Source organism: Hetaerina americana, unplaced genomic scaffold (assembly GCF_022747635.1).
Source record: "Hetaerina americana unplaced genomic scaffold, ioHetAmer1.1.p SCAF_7, whole genome shotgun sequence".
In the NCBI taxonomy this organism is placed as follows: domain Eukaryota; kingdom Metazoa; phylum Arthropoda; class Insecta; order Odonata; family Calopterygidae; genus Hetaerina; species Hetaerina americana.
The window spans coordinates 48743133-48768616 of NW_027287316.1; the positions used below are offsets into that span (position 1 = coordinate 48743133).

The 25484-nt window shown below is 35.7% G+C and overlaps 2 protein-coding genes across 3 annotated transcripts; one reads left to right on the top strand and one right to left on the bottom strand.

Moving 5' to 3' along the window:
* Positions 1–5962: 5962 nt before the first annotated feature.
* On the bottom strand, positions 5963–15731 carry LOC139696326 (DDB1- and CUL4-associated factor 13). 2 transcript variants are annotated; one of them, XM_071595043.1, is made up of 9 exons: positions 15556–15731; positions 15271–15470; positions 14587–14793; positions 13895–14063; positions 12076–12223; positions 11820–11973; positions 9412–9558; positions 6932–7095; positions 5963–6182 (listed from the first exon to the last, which is right to left on the bottom strand). In XM_071595043.1, exons 1-9 carry the CDS (start codon positions 15623–15625, stop codon positions 6095–6097), a joined length of 1347 nt encoding a protein of 448 aa, XP_071451144.1. In that variant the 5' UTR covers positions 15626–15731; the 3' UTR covers positions 5963–6094. The 2 variants fall into 2 exon arrangements, with proteins under 2 accessions (XP_071451144.1, XP_071451145.1); XM_071595044.1 differs by having other exon boundaries at positions 5963–6178; positions 6928–7095.
* A 58-nt stretch (positions 15732–15789) lies between these two features.
* On the top strand, positions 15790–19767 carry LOC139696237 (leukocyte receptor cluster member 1). Its single transcript, XM_071594911.1, has 3 exons — positions 15790–15910; positions 16044–16143; positions 17714–19767. Exons 1-3 carry the CDS (start codon positions 15888–15890, stop codon positions 18614–18616), a joined length of 1026 nt encoding a protein of 341 aa, XP_071451012.1. The 5' UTR covers positions 15790–15887; the 3' UTR covers positions 18617–19767.
* Positions 19768–25484: the final 5717 nt, after the last annotated feature.

Below are 25484 nucleotides of genomic sequence, written 5' to 3' on the forward strand. Positions count from 1 at the left end.
CGAGTATTCTGCTAGCATACAACAAGTACCTACTTCACAAAGTTATGGATAAGCACAAGAAAGGTTTTTGTTCATTTGTTGAATTGGAGAAGATAATAATGATAATAACTTATTGGTTCTATTGGTCAAGTACATGACATAGAGCATGGTCCGCAGGGTACGGAAAAGAAATAAAAATATAAATAACATGCAAAATATTACTAAACAGAACACAACATCATTCTAATTACAATTGGTCAACTAAGAATTCATCAATACTGTAGTAAAACTTGAGGAGTAATGACTTCTTAACTTCAATTTTAACCCTCTTAATGCGGTGGGGATTCCGTGTGAAGGGTAATTTGAGAAAATGTATCACCTTACGAAAGAAAACATTATGAAGTTATTTGTTTAGATATCCAATGCAGTTTTTTTATTTTAAAATAAAATATTGTAGTTATTAATGATGTTATACATTTACATCATCTGAAAAATAAATGTAATTATTACAGTATTATAAATTTGAAGAATATTTTTTTAGCAATAATATTTCGATTTTTAGACACTATACTAATACTTTTTTAAAACATTTTTCAGTAAAACTACCATATTTAAATATAAGAAAGAATCAAAAAGACATGTAGAAAAAATTATAAATAAATAAAGAAAAACCAGTGAATTGCAAATTTTTTTGTCAGCCTCTGCATAGTTCGATTTTGTTGAAACGGCTGATCTCACTGAGTCAAATTGGGACTTTTCCCCTTTCCTTGAGACTGCGGCAATGCGCTTACAATCTAAAGGCAGAAAAAAACGAAGTTGTAACCCACAGGGAACTGCTGACAATGTAATCCCATACAGGAGGCGCAAATGATTAGATAGGATAGAGGCAAGAGAAACCAAAATGATTACAAAGCAGTGCTCTCATTTCCATCTTCTCAACAGTCTGAAAAAGCAGTTATATATCAACACCACCCCACCATAACACATTCAAGAGATTACAGATGAAAACAGATTAGTAGTCTTTCAGTGGCTTTTTATAGTGGAAAGACCACTCCGAAAAAACCAGCAGACAATTAGGCTGAGCTTCCCGACATGTACAAAACTGAACGTAAAATTATAGTAAGAATTATACTTTTTTAAAAGCATTTAAAATTGCTAATAAAAAATTAAAAAAATTATTATATAACTGCATGGAATTCACCCTATCGATAGCACAAAAACCATAAATTATTAAAGAAAAAACCATAAGTTACAGCGATTTAAACAATAGCCTACGCAAGAGCTGATATATCGGCCCGCTGCACTTTTCGCCAGGGATACAAAAGCCGATATATCGGCCCGCCGCACTAAGAGGGTTAAAGGCAGTCAGAGAGGAAAATTTTTTATGTTCATTGGCATTTTATTATAAATAATTGAGGCTGTATGATGCAGGCCTTTCTCTGATATAGTGAGTGGTTGATTTGTCAGGTGCACATTCTCCCTTCCACGCGCCAAGTGATCATGCACAGTGGAATTCGGTTAAAACAAACATCAATTCTCTCTTACAAGTAAAGGGAGATGAAAGATGTATATGCATGACAGGTTCATTAAGTTCAGTTCCTTAAATAGTGGCCATACTGGGGTCCTCATGGGAGCATTCACGATTGCATTTTCACATGGTAAATTCCTCTTGGGTGCACTAGAGCTCCCCAGAAGACAACTCCATAGGTTAAGTAGGTATGAATTTTGACATTGTATACCAGTTTCAAAGTCAAGTGAGGTAGTTGAGGCTAGTTTCCTGATCATATATGTCCCAGTGGCCATTTAATTGACTATTTCATCAACATGAGAATACCAGTCAAGATTTTCACTCAGAGATATTCTCAAAAATGTTGTAGAACTGGACTGGTGAAGAAATTTATGTGAATCTGCTCAAAGAGGAGGACTTAAAATAGGTGGATTAATTTTATTATGAAATTGTAGAAACATGTTTTATTCTCATTCAATAGCCAGTTGTTTGACATGTTCGTTAAAGTATGATGAGTAGAGGTATTGACAACTGTAAAATTCTCTCCTATGTTTAATGTAGACATATAATCAGCAAATAATATTGCTTCACTATTGGGTAAATAAGTGTTAAGGTCATTCATAAATATAATAAATAAAAGTGGACCTAGTACTGAGCCTTGAGGTACTCTACAATGCGTTTCATTTAGGCTGGACCTAAAAGTGCTGGCACCAGACTTATGTTTGAGGTTTATCTGGACCATTTGTTTATGATATGAGGTAAAATCTGATCCCTAATAAAGCAATGCCATTAAATCCATTGCTGATTAATTTGAAGTGTGTTGTGATCTATGGTATTAAAGGCTTTATATAACTAAAAAAATACCAACTATATCTTTTTCATAAGGTAGTACCCAGATTTTATTAATTAGTTGAAAGGCTGCAGTTATGGTTGACTTTCCCTTTGCAAAGCCATGTTGGGGAAATGCAGAAGATTGAAGTGGCGTAAATAGTTAACAACATAATTGTAAAATAGCTTTCCAAATATTTCAGAGAAAACAGAAATGATTTTAGTTAGATAGAAAAAGATATAACATAGGGTAAATAGGGAGCAGTTGTGGAAAGTTTTAGGAGAATATGGTATGAATGAGCAGTTACGGAGTGTTAGTAAAGTCATCCCTGAAAATAATATGGTGAATGGATGAGATTGGGTCCCCTGACGACTATTTTGAAATAAATCATGGAGTGAAACTAAGAGGCATTATGTTATCATGACTTGTTTTTATGAATAAACCTTTTTACCTCTAAAAAGAGGAACACATGGAGAAGGAAGATATCAGGCTTGGAGATAAAAAAGTAGCCACATCTCCATTATTGGAGAGAGAATAGCTGATTAAGAGCCCAAAAGATTTACTGGAAGTCCAGGCTAGCTTCACTGAGACATCAGAGAAGGATAATTGAATCTAAAACAAAATAACATAATTTTTTATATCAAGAATGATTGATGACTTAGCATACCTTTCATGGACATATGCATAAGGTGGTATCATGTGAATGAGAGCATATAAAAAAAAGGTTTTTTGTCTAGGCAAGTGAAATGGCTGTCTAAACATGCATTACCCAAATTATTGTACAGAGGTGAAACTTGGGTGTCTAAGTCAAGATATTCATAAATGTTTATTAAATGTGATGGATACTTTTGCCAACTATATCAGTTTCAATGTTTGTGTGTCAAGAGGGACGTCAGATGAGGTACATCATACAAGGTATATAAAATATATAAAAAGTCCAAAAATTTTTTAACTATAATTGTCTTATTCAACTTCAGTTTGCCTTATTTTAGAATATGGGTCTCTTTTTAAATTCTGGTATATACAATCAAAATTGAAGCAGTTGAGTGGGTTCACTAATTTTTTGCTCTTAGTGAAAATATTCAGGGCTGTTAATGAACTAAACAATTAAGCTTTTAAGACAATTAAATTTAAGACTGCTTTTAATGAATCACAATTACATGATAGAATCAAGGGCAAAGCACACTCTAATTTGAATTCATGATTTATTTTTATAATGCTGTGACTTCTGTGAGTGACTTCCTTTTCAAGAAATTAAGTGCAAAAAACGGTTATGGAATATTTTTTGCACAAAAAACTATAACTTTGCAAAATGTGAAAAGTTCACCTCTGCTACATAAAGATTAATTTTGTTAGTCATCAGAGCAGGCACTTTCCTCCTTGCTTGCTTCTTACTAATGGAACCAATGTAGCTAGTCTACAAGACCTCATTTTGGGCCAAATTCTTAAGATATGTTATTCAAGGATCACTCACAAAAAAATTTCAAATTTCTTAACCTCAAATAATAATATACACAGAATGATGTTAATCCTTTTTTTCTGCAAAATAAATAATCGGTTTACATTAAGCTTTAATTTTTCCATGTCAGTTCAGATATTTCTTTCTTTTGAAGTTGATACCTTTCTTTAAGTTACACAATACCTACTGTTTAGTGAGTCAATAAATAAGACAACATTTTCTAGATAAATAATTCTATATATGACTAATTGAAGATTCCATTTTGTGAAAGGGATCAGAAAAAAATTTCATGTGAAGCTCTGAATGTCTTTAAGTTCCAAGTATACTTTACTTTTATGACCTGCCAACATGAATATGATAAACAATGTATCTCCTTTCACAGATTTCTTGTGAAGTTACTAGTACATAATGTCAAAAGCAGGAAAATCTCTCCTAAAAACCAAGCATAAGTGAGTTATTCTTACATACACAAATATTTATAGCTACAGCACATTAAAGGTTGCTATAAATTTCATGGCCATGGCTGAAAATTTTGAATTTTTTCATGGTGAAAATGTCTTTCTTGTCTAAAGATCAGCAAAAAAATCTCTTTCTTACCAGGCCAGGTTTGGACTACAGCTAATGGCTCTCCACTGAAATGATATTATAAGGGTCATCACCTGACAAGAAATCAAGGAAGTGTTAACAGTGCCCATGATCACTTGTCCAGTCATCCAGTGCATGGGGTTGATTGATTCAGCATTCAACTTTTCTACAACACCCTGCAATGCAAGTGCTGCATGATGACAGGACTTGATTTTAGTCATGTATTGCCATAATTCCTAGATCTCACCCCTTTTTATTGTCTCCCTCAAACCCTAGTTCAAAATTGCAGGGAAAAATAGTAGGCATCATGAGCTTTCTCGAGTCTCTCTCATTGGTAGATAGTCATTCATAAAACAAATATAATATTTTCCTTAGTTGTAGCAAATGGGTATGCTTACCTGACTGAGAAATTATGAGATTTTTACTCATGCAATTATGTTTCAACACTTACCACTCTGAAAACAGTAGAATTGATTAAAGGTTTTTTTCCAAAAATTATTTATAGTGCTTGTTTCATCATCCTGGACACATCACGCATCTCCGATTCAAGTAATGACAAGAGATCCTGGGTTCAAATTTGGGTGATTCCTATTGCAAGCTGGGTTATTTCTTGCACAATTTAAGAAAAAATGCATAAAATGTATCACCTAAATTGGCTCTTAAGTCTCCTCGTGAGTCTTTGTCAAAGCAATCCTTCAAAATGCATTTTGTTGCATTACAATTTATTTGGGCCAATATTTCAGAGTTATATTTGTACTTGAATATTAATTGTTTGGATGTTTGGTACGTCTTTTTCTACCTTATGAATGCCTTATATCTCCTGCTCCTTAATGAGTCTTCAGTGATAATGACTGGGGTTTTATTTTATTCTCATGGAAAATTCACTGATTAATTAGTTTAACGATACCATTTTGTTATAGAACCTCAATAACAGGGCAGCTGGATGTAAGTGTACTATATGTGAATATCTTTATTTATATATGTATTAACAGAAAAATCAAATAAACAACCAAATGATTCAATCAAACTGTGTAATTATAAGGTACCGGATATTTGTGAAGTGACACTAAAAAAGGAATTACGGTTCCCTAACTTCGGAATAGATTTTACATGGTAAGGTTGCAGTGCAAGTTGACTACCCTCTCCTATTAAGCAAATCAAAGGGATGTTCACTGTGCCATTCTGTAGGGTCTATCTAGTTTCAATCATTACTTAAGAATTCCTTACTTATTCTGTCACAACTTTAGACAAAAATATACGTATACAGGATACGTACCTGTAGATACAAAAATGGTATGTTTACGACCCATCAAAACATTCCATGAAAAATGGTCTCTTTATTATTCACTCATGAGCTCTGATTGACCCATATTTCATATCATATTTACTCACCTTCCTTTCATATTATGTAATATGTTCTGAAAAAAAACAGTCGTCCCATTTCTCTTTTAATGATATAACACTCGTTTTAAATTTTTTTAGAGGATGCCTTTGAATGATTTAATCACACAAATTCCCTATTAAGGTTAAGCTTAAAAAAATAATCACTTTCCATTTTCACAATTTCCTACATCTTCTGAAATAAAATGATCAATTTAAAATTATGTATTTAAAATTAATATTTTTAATTAAAATTTATTTGGTAACAAAATTCACCAAAATGATATACTTTGTATAAATATCACTGATGCTTACAAAAAATAATAAATGGTCCAAATGATAAAGTGCACACACACTACTCCTTTTCTTCAACGATATGCTTTTTCCGTTCAGGTATGTGTGGAACAGACCCAGGTTTGGAATGGGCTCTTCTGTTAGCCTCCCTGAAAACAAATATATTCATTTATTAAAGGTGTACTAATTCATTGTATTTTCACATGAATACCAAAACTTGTACAATGTATGTCCGAGTTAAGTCCAAAAACGAGTTGGTTTTTATACTTAATGCTTTTTCAAATGATGACGTTTTGAGTGACGATTTGATATAACTGAATCAACATGGTGAAATATATTTAACATAACAAATGTAATGATTTATAAATGCACATATTTAAATTTTTCCTTCACACAAAAGAAATAACAAAGGAAAATCAGTTAGTAGAAATTATCACTTTATGGTTAATTTATATTAATTTCATCATCATCATTGCTTGATAGAAGATTGGTTTCTTACAGCTCTTCATACTCTCCTGTTTACTGCCAATATTTTAATTTATTATAACTTAATATTCTTATTTATCCGCATGAATGGTATACATGCATGTATTAATAGGATTAAGTCCTTGATAATCCAAAACTTTAAGAATCCTCTCATGAATTTATGTTCACTAAATCATCTCACTTAGTACGTGCAAAAATGATTGCACTGCCAACTGAGGGATGACCAATATGTTCAAATTTAAGGCATAAATATTTCATCTAATGCATTAATTCTAACTCAAAGATTCAGAAGTTTAAAATGAGCATGTGATAGTTATGGTTAAACATTTAAAAATACTATTATAACACTTGAATTATTATCCATGATTGCTGAATAAAGAGAATAATGTGGAGTAAAGTTGACTTCACTTACTTGCGAGACATCTTGTCCTTAATGGCACGCATCTCTTTTTGAGCATTGTAGATGTGTTTAGGCACTTGCCGATGGCGTGCGATTCTCTTTATTTGCGGATGGAAGGCAAACTTTTCCCTCAATGCTGCAGCGTATTCCAAAGCTCTCTTCTCACGAGGTTTAAGCTAAATGAAAGAAATGATGGCACACACTTATTGAATTTCAGATGTTCTGATGGCTTAAACATTTCAGACAGTAAAATCCTACACCATTTAAATTAAATCCATTAAATTATACCACAATAGTGAACGCTCACTGCAGGAGGCTTTCACTCTCATTTCACAAGGCCAAACTCATCTGTTTATTCAATAGAAGTTAGCATCAGCGTCCTCTATAATCCTTTAAATATTAGATTGGCTTGCCCTATATGAAAGAAGGTAGCCCATTCAAAATTGTACATTGACTCACTCTAAACATGTTTGATAAACCTTGCTTCATTTAACAACAACATTAACAGAAAAGAAGGGGGATAAACTTTTTCTAATTACTCAATTAAAACTCCCCCTGAGGAGTTCCTTACACTTGGTGCATATTTTAAAAGTGACAATTTGAAATAGCACCTCACCTTTACTTTTCATTAGATTCACATATCACTCACAGGGTAAAGCCAAGCTTCTGTGGCAAATAGACGAGAAATGACATCATTATCCTAGGAAAGACAACACTAGTGCACTATCAATGGACAGGTTTCAATTATTGCATTCCTATAACTACAACTGTTTGATCATATCATTATCATTTTATATCATTTTTGTTCTTAAAACTTACCCTAATCCTCTTTCATTTAGTTTAGTCTTTGTTGTTTTATCTCCAATTAACTATGTTCTTAATGGCCTATGGCCCATCAATCGATGGGAATACTACAGGATTACACTACTAACCCTTTTTGCCTTTCAATGGATTACAACTTTTTAACATTATTCTACTTCCTAAAAGATTCCATCATGTTTTATCTGTAAGAAAATATGCATGACACTAAAAATTAATTGTTGGGTAATCATGAAAAATCAGTCTTTTTTGATGATTTATGGTTTGATATAAGCACTATGATGCTTCTGTTGGTATAGAACTCTTGTGAGCAGGTGTTTCCTTATTCCTTCCTTGTATAAGGCAAAGAAACAGTGTATCAAGTGAATCACATCTTGTAAGGACACTAAGTCAAATTGAGTATCTGCACTGCTCTCTACCAGCAATGAGTGATGCAGCTTTTCTCTCATTCGGCTAAGTTAAAAGAGGCATGCCAGCAGAGTGTGATTGCTGACTATTGTGTGCCAAACCTTACACTGCCCAGTTACATTGTTTATGGGCTAGTTACAACATTCCAGCGAGACTTATAAGGTGTCAGTGAAAGAGAGAGATCATTGAGGTGCTTGGGAAGATTTCCCTCTCTTGTGTTCAGAGGATGAACAAGGTTCTGAATCAGATTTTCATCAAAATAATTCAACTACTATTCAAATAATTCTACTATTATTAATACAGTGGCTTTTGAGGAGAGTGATGCAGTAGTTTTTGCAGAGGGAGTTACTGGAAAAAGCTTAAGCCTAAGATCATGAAAGTTCAGTGCAATCTTTGAGCATGACCAATTTCTGGATAAGGTATTATATCCTCTCCTGGTTTCATCTAAGATGTGCAGCATTTTGCCTGAGGACCAGTTCACACAATGCCTGACTTGCCAGTCTTGATCTGGAGCATCTTTCATCTCATGATCAGGAAATGGCATCATCTCTTTGAAAAAAATCCATTTCTGTCATCTATGGATGAGGCACTGTATGACACCAGCAGCAGGTGCAGATGCCTTACCAGTTTCAAGTCAAAATGATCCCTTATTAGATGACCTGCTTCAGATGAAGAAGGACTTTTTTTTTGAGCATTTTGCCCTGGCAATCATCAAATTTGTTCCTGAAGAGCTGGGAGTGGCAATTAATTGCCACAAGTGCTGGTTACCGCTGACACAGTTCCTCCAATGCCTGAAGTTATTCAATGATATGCAGTGACAATTGCTGCTTATCTACAAGCATCATATACTGTTCCAGCCTTTCCATGTAATCAAAAATGCCTTTGAGGAAGCTACACAGATTCTGTGAGGACTCATACACAGGAACAGATGCTGTGAGGACTATCTTTCGTCTGCCTCCTACCTTTCGACCTATCTGGCATGGGTGACCTTGCAAGGAGCAATTACCATTACTCCAGCTCTGGTGTTCCTCAGAGCACACAAACCTCTCCACCTAGACAATACCATGCAGTTCACAGGGAGGGGATATTGTAGGTAATAATAAGAACATACCTACCATTATCATTACTATAACTACAAATTTAAGATACAAGTTTCAGTGAATATCTTAGACATATTTATCATACACCCTAGGAGACTATAAATCAATATCATAATTATCTCATCTTGCTACGAAAAAGAGAGACGATTCTAAATGCAGACTTACATTTCCAAGCTTTTCTGCAGCTCTGGCTTTCCAAATCCGAATGTTCATTTCATCTGATGCTGTTGCAACAAACTTGGCATCCAGGGACCAGGCAACACATGTTAATCGCTGCATCCGCTTAGTATGGTAGACATCTCTGGAATGCCCCTATTAAATGAAGGGATATACAGACATTTATGTACTTCCCAGTTAATTAAATTTTTCACAATAAAACAGACTCCTTTCACTTACTAGTTCAGCAATTTTTTAAGGGCCTTATGAATATATAACGATCAGGACTCTTCAATTTCAAATTTCAGCAAATACATAATAATTAACCCTGAAACCAAACACCACAAAAGCTGACACTTCTCAGTGGATTATGAAACTGCAATACCAACAACGCACAGTCTTTGGTACCACTCTTGCAGTAGTCAAAAATCTAAGGCAAGCTGTCTGATCATAAATACTGAGATAAACCATTCATCCATGGGCTTTAACTTTTGTTGAATGCTAACTTCTGTGATGACAGGAGATACAATTCAGTTTGTCAGTAACTCACGTTTTCCTCAAATATACTTATGGTACCATGAAAAGTAGGGGCCCATGGGTAATTGTGCCATTAAGGAATGGGTTCTGAAATCAAAATCCCAAGAACCAAAAAATTGTTTGGGTGCTAATCCTGGGTATTTATTAAATTTAATACATTTTTTTTAAATGTAGCCAATGCGCCATAAGAGTAGAAGGATATCTAGAACTTTTATGATGAAAAAACAGCTAACTTTCAATAACAGAGAGAGAGAGTTTAAGATAAACCTTGATGCCAAAATTATCTATACATATTTATGAAGGATTTTGAGCACTAAGAATGTTCGTGTTGAGAGAGATTGATAATGAAAAACATAACATTCTGAAAATTTGATTAATAAAGGCAAAATTCCAATGTAATTTCACCATAAACTTATACATTCTGGAGTAACACATGATGTAACTTCTAATTATAGACTTGTCCAATGAGGAAATAATTATATTGACAATTTTTAACCGACAATAATTAAAATGTCATTTTAATAAATCACATTAGAGGTTCACTGAAGAGCTAGCTTGTACTGGTATTAATTACATGCTCATAAATCACTCCAGTTATAATATAAAATTAGCTCAATGAAAAACGTAAACAATGAAGCCACTGAAAAGTAAAATGTTAGTCTGGCAACAAATATTTCTTTACTCTTCATCTACTATATCCTGATCTTTCTAATTTCATGGCAGTTGACTAAAATACACACCATAGGATTCTTCAATTATATTGAGGGAGCAAACCATGTGAAATAAACTGTAATAGGAATTTCAAAGAAAATAATTATTTCCAAATCTTTTTAATTCCATGTAAACACAATTATTTTCAAGGCATTTGGCAATTAAAATAGGTTACTGAGCACATTTACGTAAATAAGCAATATTAACAATAATATTAATATGAAGATCAGATATCAAGGGCTGGATACGTATTTCACAAAAATCTCTCTGGGACCATAAACAATTCTTTTAAAGTTGAGAAATGGGAGGAACTTAAAGAGCTTAATGGAAGATTTTTCTATTTCATAGAGCAGCAAATAACAAGCAAAGCTTGTCTTAATTGTTAGCCTAGTCTCAAAAAATATGTTCAAGAAGACAGGAACCCATCAGTCTTATTGCATAACACTGGCAGGTGCTTACTCCTCAGAATAATATGCCAGATCTTCGAGATGGATAACTCAATGAAATGAGCTACCAAGGATTAGATACTGGCTTGAAAAATATTTTCCATGACCTGGACTTGAACCACCGACCTTCAGCTTCACAGTCCTACACCCTACCCACTGGACTACCACATTGCTTCATTCAGAAAGAGATATTTCAGCGCTTATAGTACGTTTCCACCGTTTCAAACACTTAAAAAAACTTGCATTATGCTAAAAATCTAGCAATCGCACATTAACAAATTATTAAGAGTTTAATGCTTAAAGTTTCCAATTTAACTGAAAAATCCCATTTTTTTTAATAGAGCCCCAAAAAAGTTTTATTATTGATCAAATTCAACACACCATACATTTGCCTGGGAAATAATTAAATCCTATTTTAGATGGTTATCATATATTTAAAAAATGTTCTGAAATAATTTACAGCAATATATTTCATGAACAAATGAAAACTAGTCCTATACAAGGGTGGTATGTGAAGATTTTAAACAATTTAAAGTTACCTTTGCAGTAATTCATTGCTGGAACAAAATTCATTGATGATCAAACAGAAAATTTGAAAACAAAGCAGGTTCCTAGGTGCCATAAACCAGAATCGTTTTCCACATAATACCACAAGTGATAAGCGTGAATCTGATCTTATCGCCGATTGATAGAGTACAAAAGAGGAAAATCATAAATAATTACCTTGTCCAATTCAAAAAAGCGGACTGTTTTATCATAACTTCCTGAAATAAACTCCTTTCCTGTAGGGCTGTAATCAACATCAGTAACAGCTGAAGTATGGTCCATGTGAACATTGAAAGGCTGACCTAATGATCTTGCATCAAAGGAATAGAGACTGCCAAAAAAGGAATAGGAATTATCATTAGAAAAATAATAAAAATTTAACTTCTTCATTATGTAAGACTAGGACATTAAATAAACCATTAAGGGGACTTACTTGTAATCCTCACTGGCACAAGTAAATACAAATGGTTCCATTGGATTCCATGCAATCTTATTGGACCGTAATTGCATTATCACTTTACGTATAGGGCCAGACATCCGTACATCGTAGAAAATCATACTCCGATCACTTGCACAGGCACCTGTGCAGAAAGTAGCTAGTTTTACATATATTCACTTCGGACAAAGTACCTTATACAGTACATGCAACTTTGCATCACTGAAATGTGTTGCTCATTTCAAAAAAGTTACATATGCATTTGGTATTTATCAAAGAATCTAATTCAAGTTACATTTTACATGCCAGTTCAAGTATATTACAAGGCATTGCAAGATATGATGAAAGAAGACACTTGGCTTTTCCACGTAAAAAAGTTTTAGTTACAAGCTACGCTATGAAACAATGTTACATCTTCAGGTCAAGTTAGGATGCTGTAATGAAACCTAGGTCATTGGTCAAAATTTTTTGATGTGGAAAAGCAAAGTATTTTCTTTCATCAAGAAGGATGTCCACCTTGTTATTCTAGAAACGGTGTTCTTTAATTGCATGAAAGTTCATTAAAGTGATGCAGAGTTCTACAAAAGGAAAAATTGGTGGAGCACATGCATTTGTAGCCAATGGGAATATTTTATCGTACATATTAATTATACAATGCTGCACCTTCATTAGGGGAATAGAGATATAAGATGTACTGTAATTCAGCAACTAAGACATTCTCTAGGTTACACTGGTGTATTAGATGTTAGGTTTCAAGTCAGATAAACCAAATGAGTATGCATGTAGCTGGAAAGGAATTTTTTGGTTGATTTTGGATATTTGACTGAAACTGTTAAGATTTTGCTCCCTCAACATTTCTCTACTATGCTACTGATATTCGTGATACTAAAAACTCCTGATCCATTGCAATAAATCTTTCTAATGCATCAATGATTTTCTGCTCTATGATCGTCAGCTTCTACCATTCCATTTTTACAACAACTGCTACATAAAAGGTGAAAGGCTATGGGTGATAATGAAAATCCCTCTTCCTAACACTGCCTATCCTGACTCTCCATCTACACCTGAGCAGTATGGCATAGGTACAGATTATAATTAAGTCACCTGCCAATTTACTCCTTTTTTCTGCAATATATTTGTAACTTCTACCCAAGTTACACTAATAAATGCCTTCTCAAAATCTAAGAAACAAACAAATACATCCTGATTGTATTTTATAATATTCTCTGCAAGTGATCCCATTTATTTATGGCATCACAAGTGGTTCTCCCATTTCCGAACCCAAACTGACCATCCCAAAGTAATCATTAGCCCAACTCTCCATCCTATATTGATGAACCACTTTTTCTACATGTAAACCAGCTTATACTCCATAGTTGTTACATAGGCTGCCTTTCTCTTACTTGGCGTGGGAACTAACATAAATAATAAAATCTCTAGCCATAATTGCTCCCTCATAAATGCAATAAATTAGCCCAAATTTTTTTTTTCATTTAGCCCATCCCTTTAGCAGTTCTGTGGGAATGCTTTCTATCACATAGGATTATTTGATTTCAATTCCCTTAATGAGCTTTCCATCTCAGCATCAAGCAAGCCTGGGCCCAAGTCTACTGAGGGCTGCTTCACAGCCTAATACATACACGTACATGGGGCTCCAATGTCTCACATTAGCAGCACTGAAAGATTTAAAATGCCCTCTCAAATAAATGTTCATTCGATTAAGTCTCATGTTACATGGTACAGGGTTATCTCCAAGAGTACAAAAAGTTCAATTGTAAAACAATATAATGTAAAGGCATCAAAACCATGATATTACCTAAAACATTGGTCTGCACAGGGTTGAATGAAACTGAGTAGAGTGAATCAACACCCCAAGAATGAGACTGGAGGGGTTCATCTCTGGTTTCATCCCACACTTGGCAACAATCACCACTTGTGGCATATAACTTCCCTCCCCACTGGTGACTGACTGATGTCAGAACAGACTGAAATTAAAAGGTGAACATAATATTAGCTTGAACATTCTCTGTTCCATTATATATGCACCATACTTTTTTCAAATTGAATTTCATTTAATTTAATTACTACTGGAAATTTTAAAATACTTATGCTGAAGTTAAGACTTCGACACACCTTCCAGAAAATTTGAAATGCTACCTTCACCAATCATTTTTAGTGGTGTTAAGACCTCAACCATACTCACCAACTACCAAAAACGACAAAGTAAAATGTACAGGAATCATTTCAATGCTTTTCGCTTACATCGATAATATCAGTTTTGTATAATTTGATATTTTTCTGGTTTTCATAATGCAGGGGCTTTAAAAAACAGGCAATGCAAAGATAGCCATACGGCTGCCAAAATTTGAACCATTAATTAGTTTCATACTAATTTAAATAACCTTGATTTTATCCTCTTTAATGCACATACAAACTTTGGATCAGTCTGACTTGTAACAAATACCTTAATATTACCAACAGAAAAATAATCAACAATTACAAATTCACCTTGCTGATAATAGTATTAAGAGGCCTGACGTCATTATTCATTTCATCTTTGGGGCTCGTATTCCACACTTTTATCGTTGCATCATCACCAACAGTCCAGAAACAGTCACCTTCCTCGGTAGGTGAAAAGCAAATGCCTCTAACCCAGCCATTATGTGCTTGCCATGATGCTGTACTGACACGACGAGCAATATCCCAAACGCGGACCTTAAAATAAATACCAGAAGAAAAAAAATGCAACATCGATTACCAATGCTGAAATTTACTGGGTTAATATCACATTTAATATTATATAACTACACTAAGGACCGTCATAGTAGATACACATAAGTGGAACTAAAAATGAGTACTGGCAAATAACTTTAACTAATACGAAGGGTCGTAGGGTCATGGGTAAAATAAGACTACATTAATACATTATTATGTGCGTTAAGTATTTCGCTTGTGGCTCAAATTACAGGTATGATAAGTTTAGGTGGTGCTCCATAACCATTACAACTACTCGATGTCGGTTGGCTAAATTGACATGATTACAGAATTTGCATTGGCATTGCAACAAGAAGCAAAGAGAGTGATTGGCTCATACTATAATGCCATTTAGACCACGAGCATTTAAATCTACATCAAATTATTAGGACAGCTCACATTGAACTGAATAAGATCTTAGTATAATTCATTTCTCACCTCTCCGTCATACGCTCCGCTAACTAGAATCGAAACACGCTTCGGATGTTTTGCAAGACTGCACACGCCTTCACGATGGCCATCCAAATTTCCCACAAATGGCTTAGCAAAAATGCGCTCCAGCTTTACAGCATTCAGTGCGCGAGTGTACTCCCTTGGTCCCTCGAATGGATGAAGAACAGGATCAAAGTTTCGTGGGACTATACGAAAATAAAAACAAAAACGAATAAGTTCACCTAGAAGCATTCTTTAATAAAAATGTAATAAATCAACGGAAATGATTACCTTTATATATGTCACGTTTAGTTGCCCGAAGGTATTCATCCGGATTCCTAGATATTACTTTAACCTTCATATTAGACTATTTGCCTCGCATTTAATGAAAAGGGCCTACTTAAATATCACGAACAACAAAGACACATGGAACTAACTTGAAGGTCCACTACCACATATACAACATGTGTTTTTCTTTATCGTTCTTTTCATAACTCATCTTAAAACAAATGCATTCAGATTAAGGAATGCGCAAAAATGTGTTTACGAATAGCTATAATACAGATTGTGTGAGATTTTAAATTAAAGACTGGAATTAAATTAATGTAAATGAAAATAGAAAAATGAATATTCTACCGAAAAAGAGGTAAGTTGGTTTAGATTTTAAAATTCACGTTTAAGAACCGATCACCTTTTACAAAATTCGAGAATGAAGCTGTAACTATATTAGTAAGGAAATTTGTACGTTTTGTCATTAAATATTTTGATTATTCTTTAAGGTGGCATGTACGGACCAAGGAAAATATTGCCAGAGTCCGGAAAGATGAGGCAGAGGCAGCCGAACGGGAAAAGGAGTCTCAGAGAAAAATATTACTAGCTGTACGTATTAACTTAGGTAGACTTAAAAAAGAGACAGAAATGGGAACGCTCCTCTTGAAAGCTTAAATATGAACATTTCAATAAATCTCAGATCATGAATGAAATTCAAATTCAACTTAGTAAATAATACGTACCCCTTTAATTTCTGAAAGTAGAATGTAAGTCAGCCTACATGCCTCTATAATCCATTCACCATCATTTCATGCACAAAGTTCACCCCTGAAGTAATGTTCTCAAACTATACATTCTTGTTTGATAGGGTTTTAAATATTCTTGATATCATTAAAGTCAACCCAAGAATAGTGTGATATAGATAACCAATACTGCCCTGTTTTCACAGTTTATTGGTTATCCTCGGGCAAATTCCCCCAGAACAACCTCCAACCTGAGTTGGAGTACTCTAGATAGGCAATGAGCTACCTCTCCTTAAGTATGATATACCTAATTCGCTCTATAAGTCAGATGGAGAGATTTGTTTTTTTTTTAAACTCTAATTTCTCATATATAAATGGAATATGGCAGATTCTCTGGTATGGCTTCTTGATATCTATATTATGAGAAAATCTATGTTTAATTATAGTATTGAGTTCTTATGTATGTATACATATTTAATTTTTATTGCTTTGCATAACAGAACTGAAATAATGTCAATTACCAAAATATGCAAAACTTATACAGGATCCAAGAAAAACCAGGAAAACTTATACTTCATTCAAACTTAAACAGGAGACAAGGAAATGCTTCTTTACTTTATTCCATCCAGCATCCCTATCCTACTCCTGCCCCTTCTTAGTTTGCATAGCATTCGCCCCTATACGCCCGTGTTGAACACCCCCTGCCGATAATATATGCTTTGTATCAATTTTTCCTGCCTCCTTATGATTTCGTCCAACAATCCCCTCTCCTCCTCCACCATACCTTGATTTTCCTCATTTGTTTTCCTGTCTGTCCACTTTATCTTCTCATTCCATCTTCTTTTACATATTTAAAGCCTTCAGTCTTTGCCTATCATCCTGCTTCAATGAGCATGTTTCTGCACCACACATAACTATGCTATCAACTTAAATTCGTGTCTCCAGGTCTTCCCATGCCTTTTTTTATCATTTCCTCCACATATAAGTTGAACAGCACAGGTGGTAATTGACAATTCTGCCTTACTCCTCTTCCTAGCACTGTCCAACCAGACTCTCCATCCCCCAATCACACCCAAGCAGTCTGAGACATGTAAATGGTTGCATTAACTGTTCTTGGGGTCCGAGAAAAAAATGAGCTCTATCACCTAGTCAATATTGTGGTTGTTTAAGAGGGCCCAGCTACTATTTTAATCTAAAAACTTAGCACATGCTTAATCTTTCATCAGCCATAGTTTTTCTGGATGTGTTTTAGGGGATGTGAGATCAAAATATGGAGAAAGTTCACATAAAATATTGCAAGGCTGCTTCCAACAATCTCGTTGACTTTGGGATACATAGGCTGACCATTTTTTACATTTGGAATTGATAATGACTGATTTGATTAACTAAATTGGTTTTAAAATGTTTTGAACTAATGGACATGCTTATATTTTTAGGAAAAAGAAGCCAGGACTGAGATACTCAGGAAAAATGCTCGACAGAGGTTCACTGACGATACACCTGAGGATGATGGCAAGAAACCATCATCATCTGATGGACACGTCAACTTTTTTGAAGATATCGAGAAAGGGATAAGAGATTATGGGGTCAACGTGGAGCATGAAAAAGAGAAGAAAGAAGAGAAGGAGAAATATGAAAAGAGCATTGGGTACCTGACTTATTTGGGCCAGAATACAGTGGAGGCAACGGGAGAGGTATCATGGTACAACAAAGTACCAGAGAGGTTTTCTAGGCCTGAAGAAGATGAAAAGAGTGCAAAAATACTGCAGAAGAAAGAACTTTTGGATCCGGTGAAGGATATGTGCAAGTATCTGCAAATGAAAGAAGGCAAAAATTCCTCAAAAATTCTGAATTCTTCAGCAGTAGTTGCTAAACCTGTGGTTGCCTCGTGCAAGAGAAAGTATTCAGATGAGGAAGAACATGATCCCAGTGTTAATAAAAAGGCCAGAAAAGAATCATCAAAAGGGAAGGAAAGGTCATGGAAGGGGAAAAAGAAGAAAAAACATGGAAAGTACAAGAAGAAGAGAAGTAAAAGACACAAGAAGGAGTTGTCATCTGACGAAGATGAGGGCTCCATTCATTCTGTGGATAGCCAGGAGGAACGTAGGGCAAATATTGAGAGACTGAGGCTGGAGAGATTAAAGCGAGAAGCAGTAGAGTCTGAAAAAGCTCGAGCTCTAATCGCTAAGGCCAGAGGAGAGCCCATTGAGGAGGACAAAGAGAAGAAGGCAGCAAATGACCTGTTGTTTCCATCACAAAAGTACAATTCCCAGTTTAATCCACACCTTGCAAGGCAGAATTTTAGTAAGGCTGACCCATCTTCAGTTCAAAGTACATAAGTAACTTGGATAAATTAATATGGGTTGTTCTAATTGCTAAGTAAAATTGCAAAAATTGAAGAAGTGATTTTTTGTTCAACATGTAAACATTGCTATTGCCATGGTGTGTGAAAATCATTGGTTAAAAGTCTTCCAAGTTGGTGTTTTCTCAAGGTGTGTATTCACTGCGGATGATAAAATTTGATTTCATTGTGATTAAAAGTGGTATGTTTTCTTTCGCTATTATTAATTTTATTTTCATTGTGAATCATCTCATGCTAGATTATTGCATTCATATCAATATTTTGCCAAGAAGGTATTTAGTTTAACAAAATTCAGTCTGATTTAAGTGCATTTGAAGTAATGAAAAGTCATTTAATGATATTCAAGCTGTAGGTTGGAATGATGCATAAAAGGAGGAAAATTTATTGAATATTCTTCTCTGTCATATTAAATGTAAAAATTAGTATTGTGATTTTCCGATAGGGTAATTGGGTAGGATGAAATTCAAAATTATTGTTTTTTGCTACATTAATGAAAAATGCATGTATGACCGCCATGATACATAATAATGACTCCACCAAGAGATCCAAAAATAGCCCTTTCTTTTTACCTAGGGGCTCTTCTGTGAAAGTTCATATTTTTTCAAATATTTACAATAACTTAAGAATGACACTAGTGTGTGAATTGAACCAATGTTATAGAAAATGAATAATGCGATTTTCCCTTGTCTTTGAGTAGAACTCACTCTAAAAAAAATGAATCATATTTATCAATGAAATCCTAATTATTTCTAAAAATTAAGATCCAATGGCATTTTATAGTAATATTAATTAATTCCCTTATTACTTTAGATAAGTACACAATCATGTGTATATGTACAGACGTTGTCAATAGAACATATAATCTTCTTTTGGAGATAGGTTTTAATATTTAAAAATTTAATTATTTTTCAACATGGAATATGTCATCAGTGCTAACTTAAATAGTTGAAGGAAAATAATACAGGAAAAATGTAAAATAATGGAAGCACCAAAGGTTTGTTGTTAATAGGTTCTATAAAGTATATTACATCTCATAGCTATGAGTTAGTGTGAAGAGGTATTGCCTAATTAAAAATATATATTTATGTAATAAGTAGCAGTATTTATTTTGTTGTATATAATTTTGTAAATATCTCCCTTGAAAGTGATTTAAAAAATACATTCTATTGTCTAAAGGATACCAAACTTAGTTTCATTATAAATATTTATACATTTTTTACAGATAGCACCTTTATGGCGTTCACTATCTTTACCATACAGTTCTATTTATCCCTTCCATCTATCTTGGATCTTTTCCACTTCAACTAGTTTTTTACCTGACTTATCTCTTACTGCTAACATAGATCTTCCCTTCTTACTTCCCAAAAGTATTTTAACCTTCTTGTATAGTGTACCAATTTCACCCTTCTGCAAACTTCCCAGTTTGTTGCACTGTGTCTTACACCATGCTACTTTTGCTTTATTTGAAACCCGTCTCAATTAATTATTTAACTCTTTGTACTTCTTTCTGACTTACTCTGTATTTACATTCTTCCATTTCCTTCTCTCATCTGTCTTTCTTATCGTCTCATTTGTGACCTATGGTTTCCTTGTCATTTTCCTATTAACTATTCCTATAATTTCTTTTTCTGCTTTTGATATCTCTCTTTTGATATATAGTATATCCATTTTTCCTTGATAATACTCAGCTCTTTTATCTCATCCATTATTTTCACTACTGCCTGCTGATACTCCTTTCTTGTCATTCCAGTTAACGCTGATACATTTCATTTCCTAAACTGCCTCCCCTGCCTCATCTTTTTGAAGTGGACGCTACGCTTAATAATTATTAAATTGTGATCAAAGTCTGCCTTTACAGTTACATAATAAAATACAAAATCAGCTTCAATCATTATGGGTCACTTTTTATGTCTCTTGAGTCAATTAAAACGTTTATTTTTGGAAACCGAACAGATTTGCTTGTCTCTCCAAATTTTCACGTCATTTAAATTATTTACCTGTGGCGTAGCCGATTTCTCTCGCCGATTCTCTCGAAAGTGAAAATCGTCCTGAGAAAATCCGAAGAACTTATATTTCTTAAGTGGGATATTGTATTAAGATTTTTTTAATTTTTGTGCTCATGTCGTTTTTAACTCGGATTCCTCTTAAAACGAGTCAGGGGGGGAGGACGGGGAAAGATAACCTTCAAAACAAGGGCGACTCAATGGGTCTTGGACTCCGATGTGACCCCCGAGAGAAATTTCTTCTGGAAAACTTGATGATGAGTGTGAAAGACAAAGTATTTAAGCATGAGGATTTACGTTGTAGACCTCGATAAGAAGCTTGAGTAATGGTTGAATAGCAAAACAAACGACAGTTATCAACCCAAAGTTTGGTTTGATAGATTAGGACGATAATTCTCACCTTCTTAGCCCGATATGAACTGTGAAATTCACAAAATCAGGACGGAATGTGGTCGGCGCTGGGAAAAGAAGTAAGTAAGTATTTACTTCAGAGATTTTTAAAAATTTACTTGGGGGTGTCGAATGTCTCTCGGACGCACTTGGGAATAAGACCAATGTTACTTTTACGACAGCAATGCACATTTCAAGACTGTCCCCTGTCCTTTAGATCAGTCTACGTTTGATTGCATTCAATACTGCGTTGCCTTAGGCTTAATTAATCAGTCCATAGATGCCCGACGCAATTTATGATGGGCCTAGGAGTTTCTCCAGTCATACCTTTCCGCGCAGTATGAGTTGACGCGATGTGCCATTCGCCCGATTCGCTCAAAACGCTCGACGCACGAGTCTCCTTCCTCTTAGTTTCATTCCCTGTAACGTCAGAGCCATGACAACGGGTATACAGTTGCATAGGCCAGTGATGATTGCATCGCAAAATCGGATGCACGAAAACCCAGGCAAGCTTCAGACAGAGAGTCGCAATCGCCGGTTCCTCGATTGAAGGCTCCCAATCATGCCAGGTACCAGTATGAAACCGTGACATCCTCCCTACCCCTCCTCCCCACCGTCATAATATTCAATTATTAGTTATCTCCTCCATCACGATCGCTTTCGTCTTATGACGTCTCGGCTTTCAATTGTCTTTCGCAAAAGCCCTCTCCCACCATCCAAACTCATCGCTGGTTATTTGGGGCCTTCAGCGTTTCCGCATTGCGCGACCGATGGCCGATCGTTCCCACCCATTTCCTGCGCGCATCACCACCAAACACGTTGTGTAACCAACTCCGTGCGGCAAGCTGTGGTGACCGCCGATGTTGATGCACGAGCCAGTCGGCCCCCAGAGCAGTCCGCTAGTCAGGAGCAGAGTGCTAGACAGGAGAGCGTCGACGTTGCTTCCGATTGCTCCACGCGCAACAACATCCCCATTCCCTTCGGTGAGGAGAGGGCTAGTGATCCTCCAGCTAGGTATACTGACTTCTCCACTCTGTTGTATCCAAATAAGATGCCTATTGTCAACCGTGCACTAGCTGGGCATATATGAACAACCCCCTTTCAACCCCCCCAACAATGATGAGAAAGACATACTTTCTGACTGAGCGATAGCTTGTACTACAGCTATAGGGAGTGCCAACCGACCTCGTGTGGTTAATGTGGGATAAAACAAGCATAGGATTAAACAAAAGAGTTGGACTTAGTCCTAAAACAGAGGATGCGGAAGATATGCATTTACAAACACAAAGTGTTCTCAGATTAATAATACATATTTTGAGACAGAAGATTTTGTAATTTTAGGAATTTATTTCTCATTTGTAAGTGGTTTAGTTTTGTTTATCGTAAAACAAAGTAAATGTTATCGCGGTTTTCAAGAAAGGGGAAAGCTAAGTTGAGCATTCAAATAGGAGTCACCTTTCACGCATGCGCTTGGGACCAAAATGGTCAAAGTAGTAGGGACATAAGATTAGCGTTGGGCAAAGAGGAAGGAGATGGGAGTCGATGGCAGGGATGTTGAATAAGGATATAAGAAAAAGGTTCGTTAAAGCTTTTTTTGAAGTGAGGCAAAGGGAATTCAATTGGCAGAAATGTTTGCTTACTTCTGGAGTTTGAAAAGTTATGAACAGAAAAGCCTTGCCAATAGAAGACTAATTTCCAACTAATTTCATCTTCAGTCGTGAAGCTCTTTGAATATCGCCCATTGAGAGGTGACGTTGAATTAATTGTGCCCGCGTACTAAGCGATCGGAAAACGATTCAACCTTTCACATTGATTATTTATTCGAAAAAATTTTATTAGTTACAGGAAAAGATACCGGATTGAAATTTTTCTTTACTTTAATTCAGTACCTAAGGAGTTAAGGCGATACGCCTTGCAGTGGGAAATTGTTTAAAATTAAGAAGTCTAGTAGTAGAAATTATTTGAGGAAGCGACCGACAGTAAAGGTCATTTTCGTCATTATAGATGTGTGTGGTTTGGTTGAGGTAGGATTTTTAGAAAATGGGAGAAGTGTGGCGAGATACCCAGCGTCGGCGTTTGCCTAATCTTAACGAAAGGGGCCAAAGGGTCCACAATCCAACGGCTCATACGGAGGCTGGCGTACTCCCCTAGAAGTGCTCTTCAAGCAGCTCCCAATGGAGGGATCGGACCACTGAAAAAATCCTGCCACCTCCAAGGATTCGAAACCGGGGAAGCGAAGTGGAAAGTCAGTACAGTAGCCACCGTACCATCCCAATCTCCCGATCACGATTTTTTCTCCTCGGAGTTTTTGTTATTAATTTTAGTACACCCTCTAAATGAATACTAATGCCTCCATTTATCATGGCATGGGCTATTCTGGTCAGTAATAAAAATCCCCACTGATACCTCAGGCACTCTTGTCCACTCTCCTTGCAGTCATGTCAGGGGAAACCAGATGTCTCTCAACCATCCCACGAGCAGTGAAAGAGGCCTAAATGATTCCAGGGGCGCGGTCAAGGATATTTAGAAGAATGTTATCCTTGTCGAAGAGATCCACAATTAAAACGCTAACACCGTTTGTTTAATATTTGCTATCATTCTATATTTGCTTGAGTGAATGGTACATCTGGAATATTCTAACTTAAATTCCTCTTAATGGCAGAAAAGATTTTCCGTTGTACAATCGATAAAGCTACTACTTATTACTTTCGCAAGAGTATTTTAACGCTTGACTTGGAACTATATCAAAGCTGTTGACATAAGTTGAAATGACCAATTCTTTGTTTAACTCGGCCTTTTGTTTGTGCCTGAGGCAACTCGCTTTTTTCCATCACCTACCCACATTACAACAAAATCATTCGAATGCGTGCCATCCGCTCGCTCACGCCGGCTCGAACAACACCCACGCTGAGAAAGGCTACGTTTCTCAAGACGCCTTTTGTCTAAGCCGACGAGCAATATGCGAGTGAGGTCGCGGCCGGTCAGATCAAAGCGATTGTCCCCAGATCCTCAAACCTCAACTTTTTGCCGTCGACCCCTTGAGTTACTCCGCAAAAAAAACAATCCTCTTTCGCTTAGATGGATCAGGATGTAGTTCGCCTAGCATTCCCCGACGTCGTGTGAGATTAAACTTAGGGATTCGGAGTCCCTTTCGCTGTGAAGCGAGAGTTTCCCCAGAAATGTAAGGTAACAAGAAAATCGCACTAGTTGTAGTTCGACTGGGAGTCATCTTGAACTGAATTCGCCATGTCGTTGGAAGCAATCCCAGCGCTCTATCCCCTAAGCTCATCAAAAGCTGCTACAAAAAGATCGAGGGCACGGAAAGGGTACAAGTTTTGAATGACCCGGGTAATGGAAGAAGGAAATTTTTTCATGAATTAGGTATCTAAGATTTTCAGATATAAATTATTAACATTTGATTTCCATTTGCCCTTTAAAAGCCTGATTCGGTGCCATTGTCATAAGTATTATTGTGAGTTATTATACCGTTTAATGTAAGTTATGGATTGGAAAAGAATGAAAAACGGCAAGTTTCTATGCCTCTTCTATCAAAACACAACTTGCAACGCCTGGCTGACGAAATACTGGAGGGAAATCAATGATACTTGTAACATATATGAATTAAACATTAAGCTAGCAATAATACGTAGCATTCAATATTTTCAAAATAAATTACGAAAATAAAACATTTATGATCACACATTATTGGACAGCCGTCGTATATACCCTAGTTTAAGAATTAGTAATAACCTATACGTATACTCGCTACCATATGTATATTTTAAGATGCAAATGGAACTTTTTTACTGCTCCCCTCAACTTACCTTTACATTCTCTCATGGTGAACGCAAGAAAACATGCTGCATTTGAAAACATGATGGACTGTGTATCCGGAAGCTAGCGAATCGGGAAGAAAATTAGTATACTAAAGCATCTGTGTTTCATAAGCTCTCGTACTGCTTCCGGGGTTGCCTCGCACCGTTAACAAGATTCAGCGAAGTCGATAGGTGATATGAACTAAATCATCAAGAGGCCAAGGCCAAATTGGAAAAGGCTACCCACAGCACCGAAAGATCCGTTTACTGTTTGGGTGTCGAAAAGTCCCAAGAAACTGAGCTGATAGTTCAAATTCTCATTTCTCAACAAATTTATTTATTTATTTATTTTATTTATCGACTTATTTGGGCGAGGTTGAGACTAATAGTCCCTTCTTCCACCTAACCCTACATTACAGACATTATATTGAAGACAATCACATACAACCAAGCCCTAGATGGAGGGAAATCCACCTAGGCGGGAATCGAACCCGCGACCTTTGGGTTGGTAGGCGAGGACGTTACCCCGCCGCCACCTTACTCCTGATAAGAAGGAAGAAGACACCGTCGAGGTACTCGAGGACTACTAGACAATGTAAACATAAGAGAACCTCTGTAAATCGTAAATCAGTAGTAG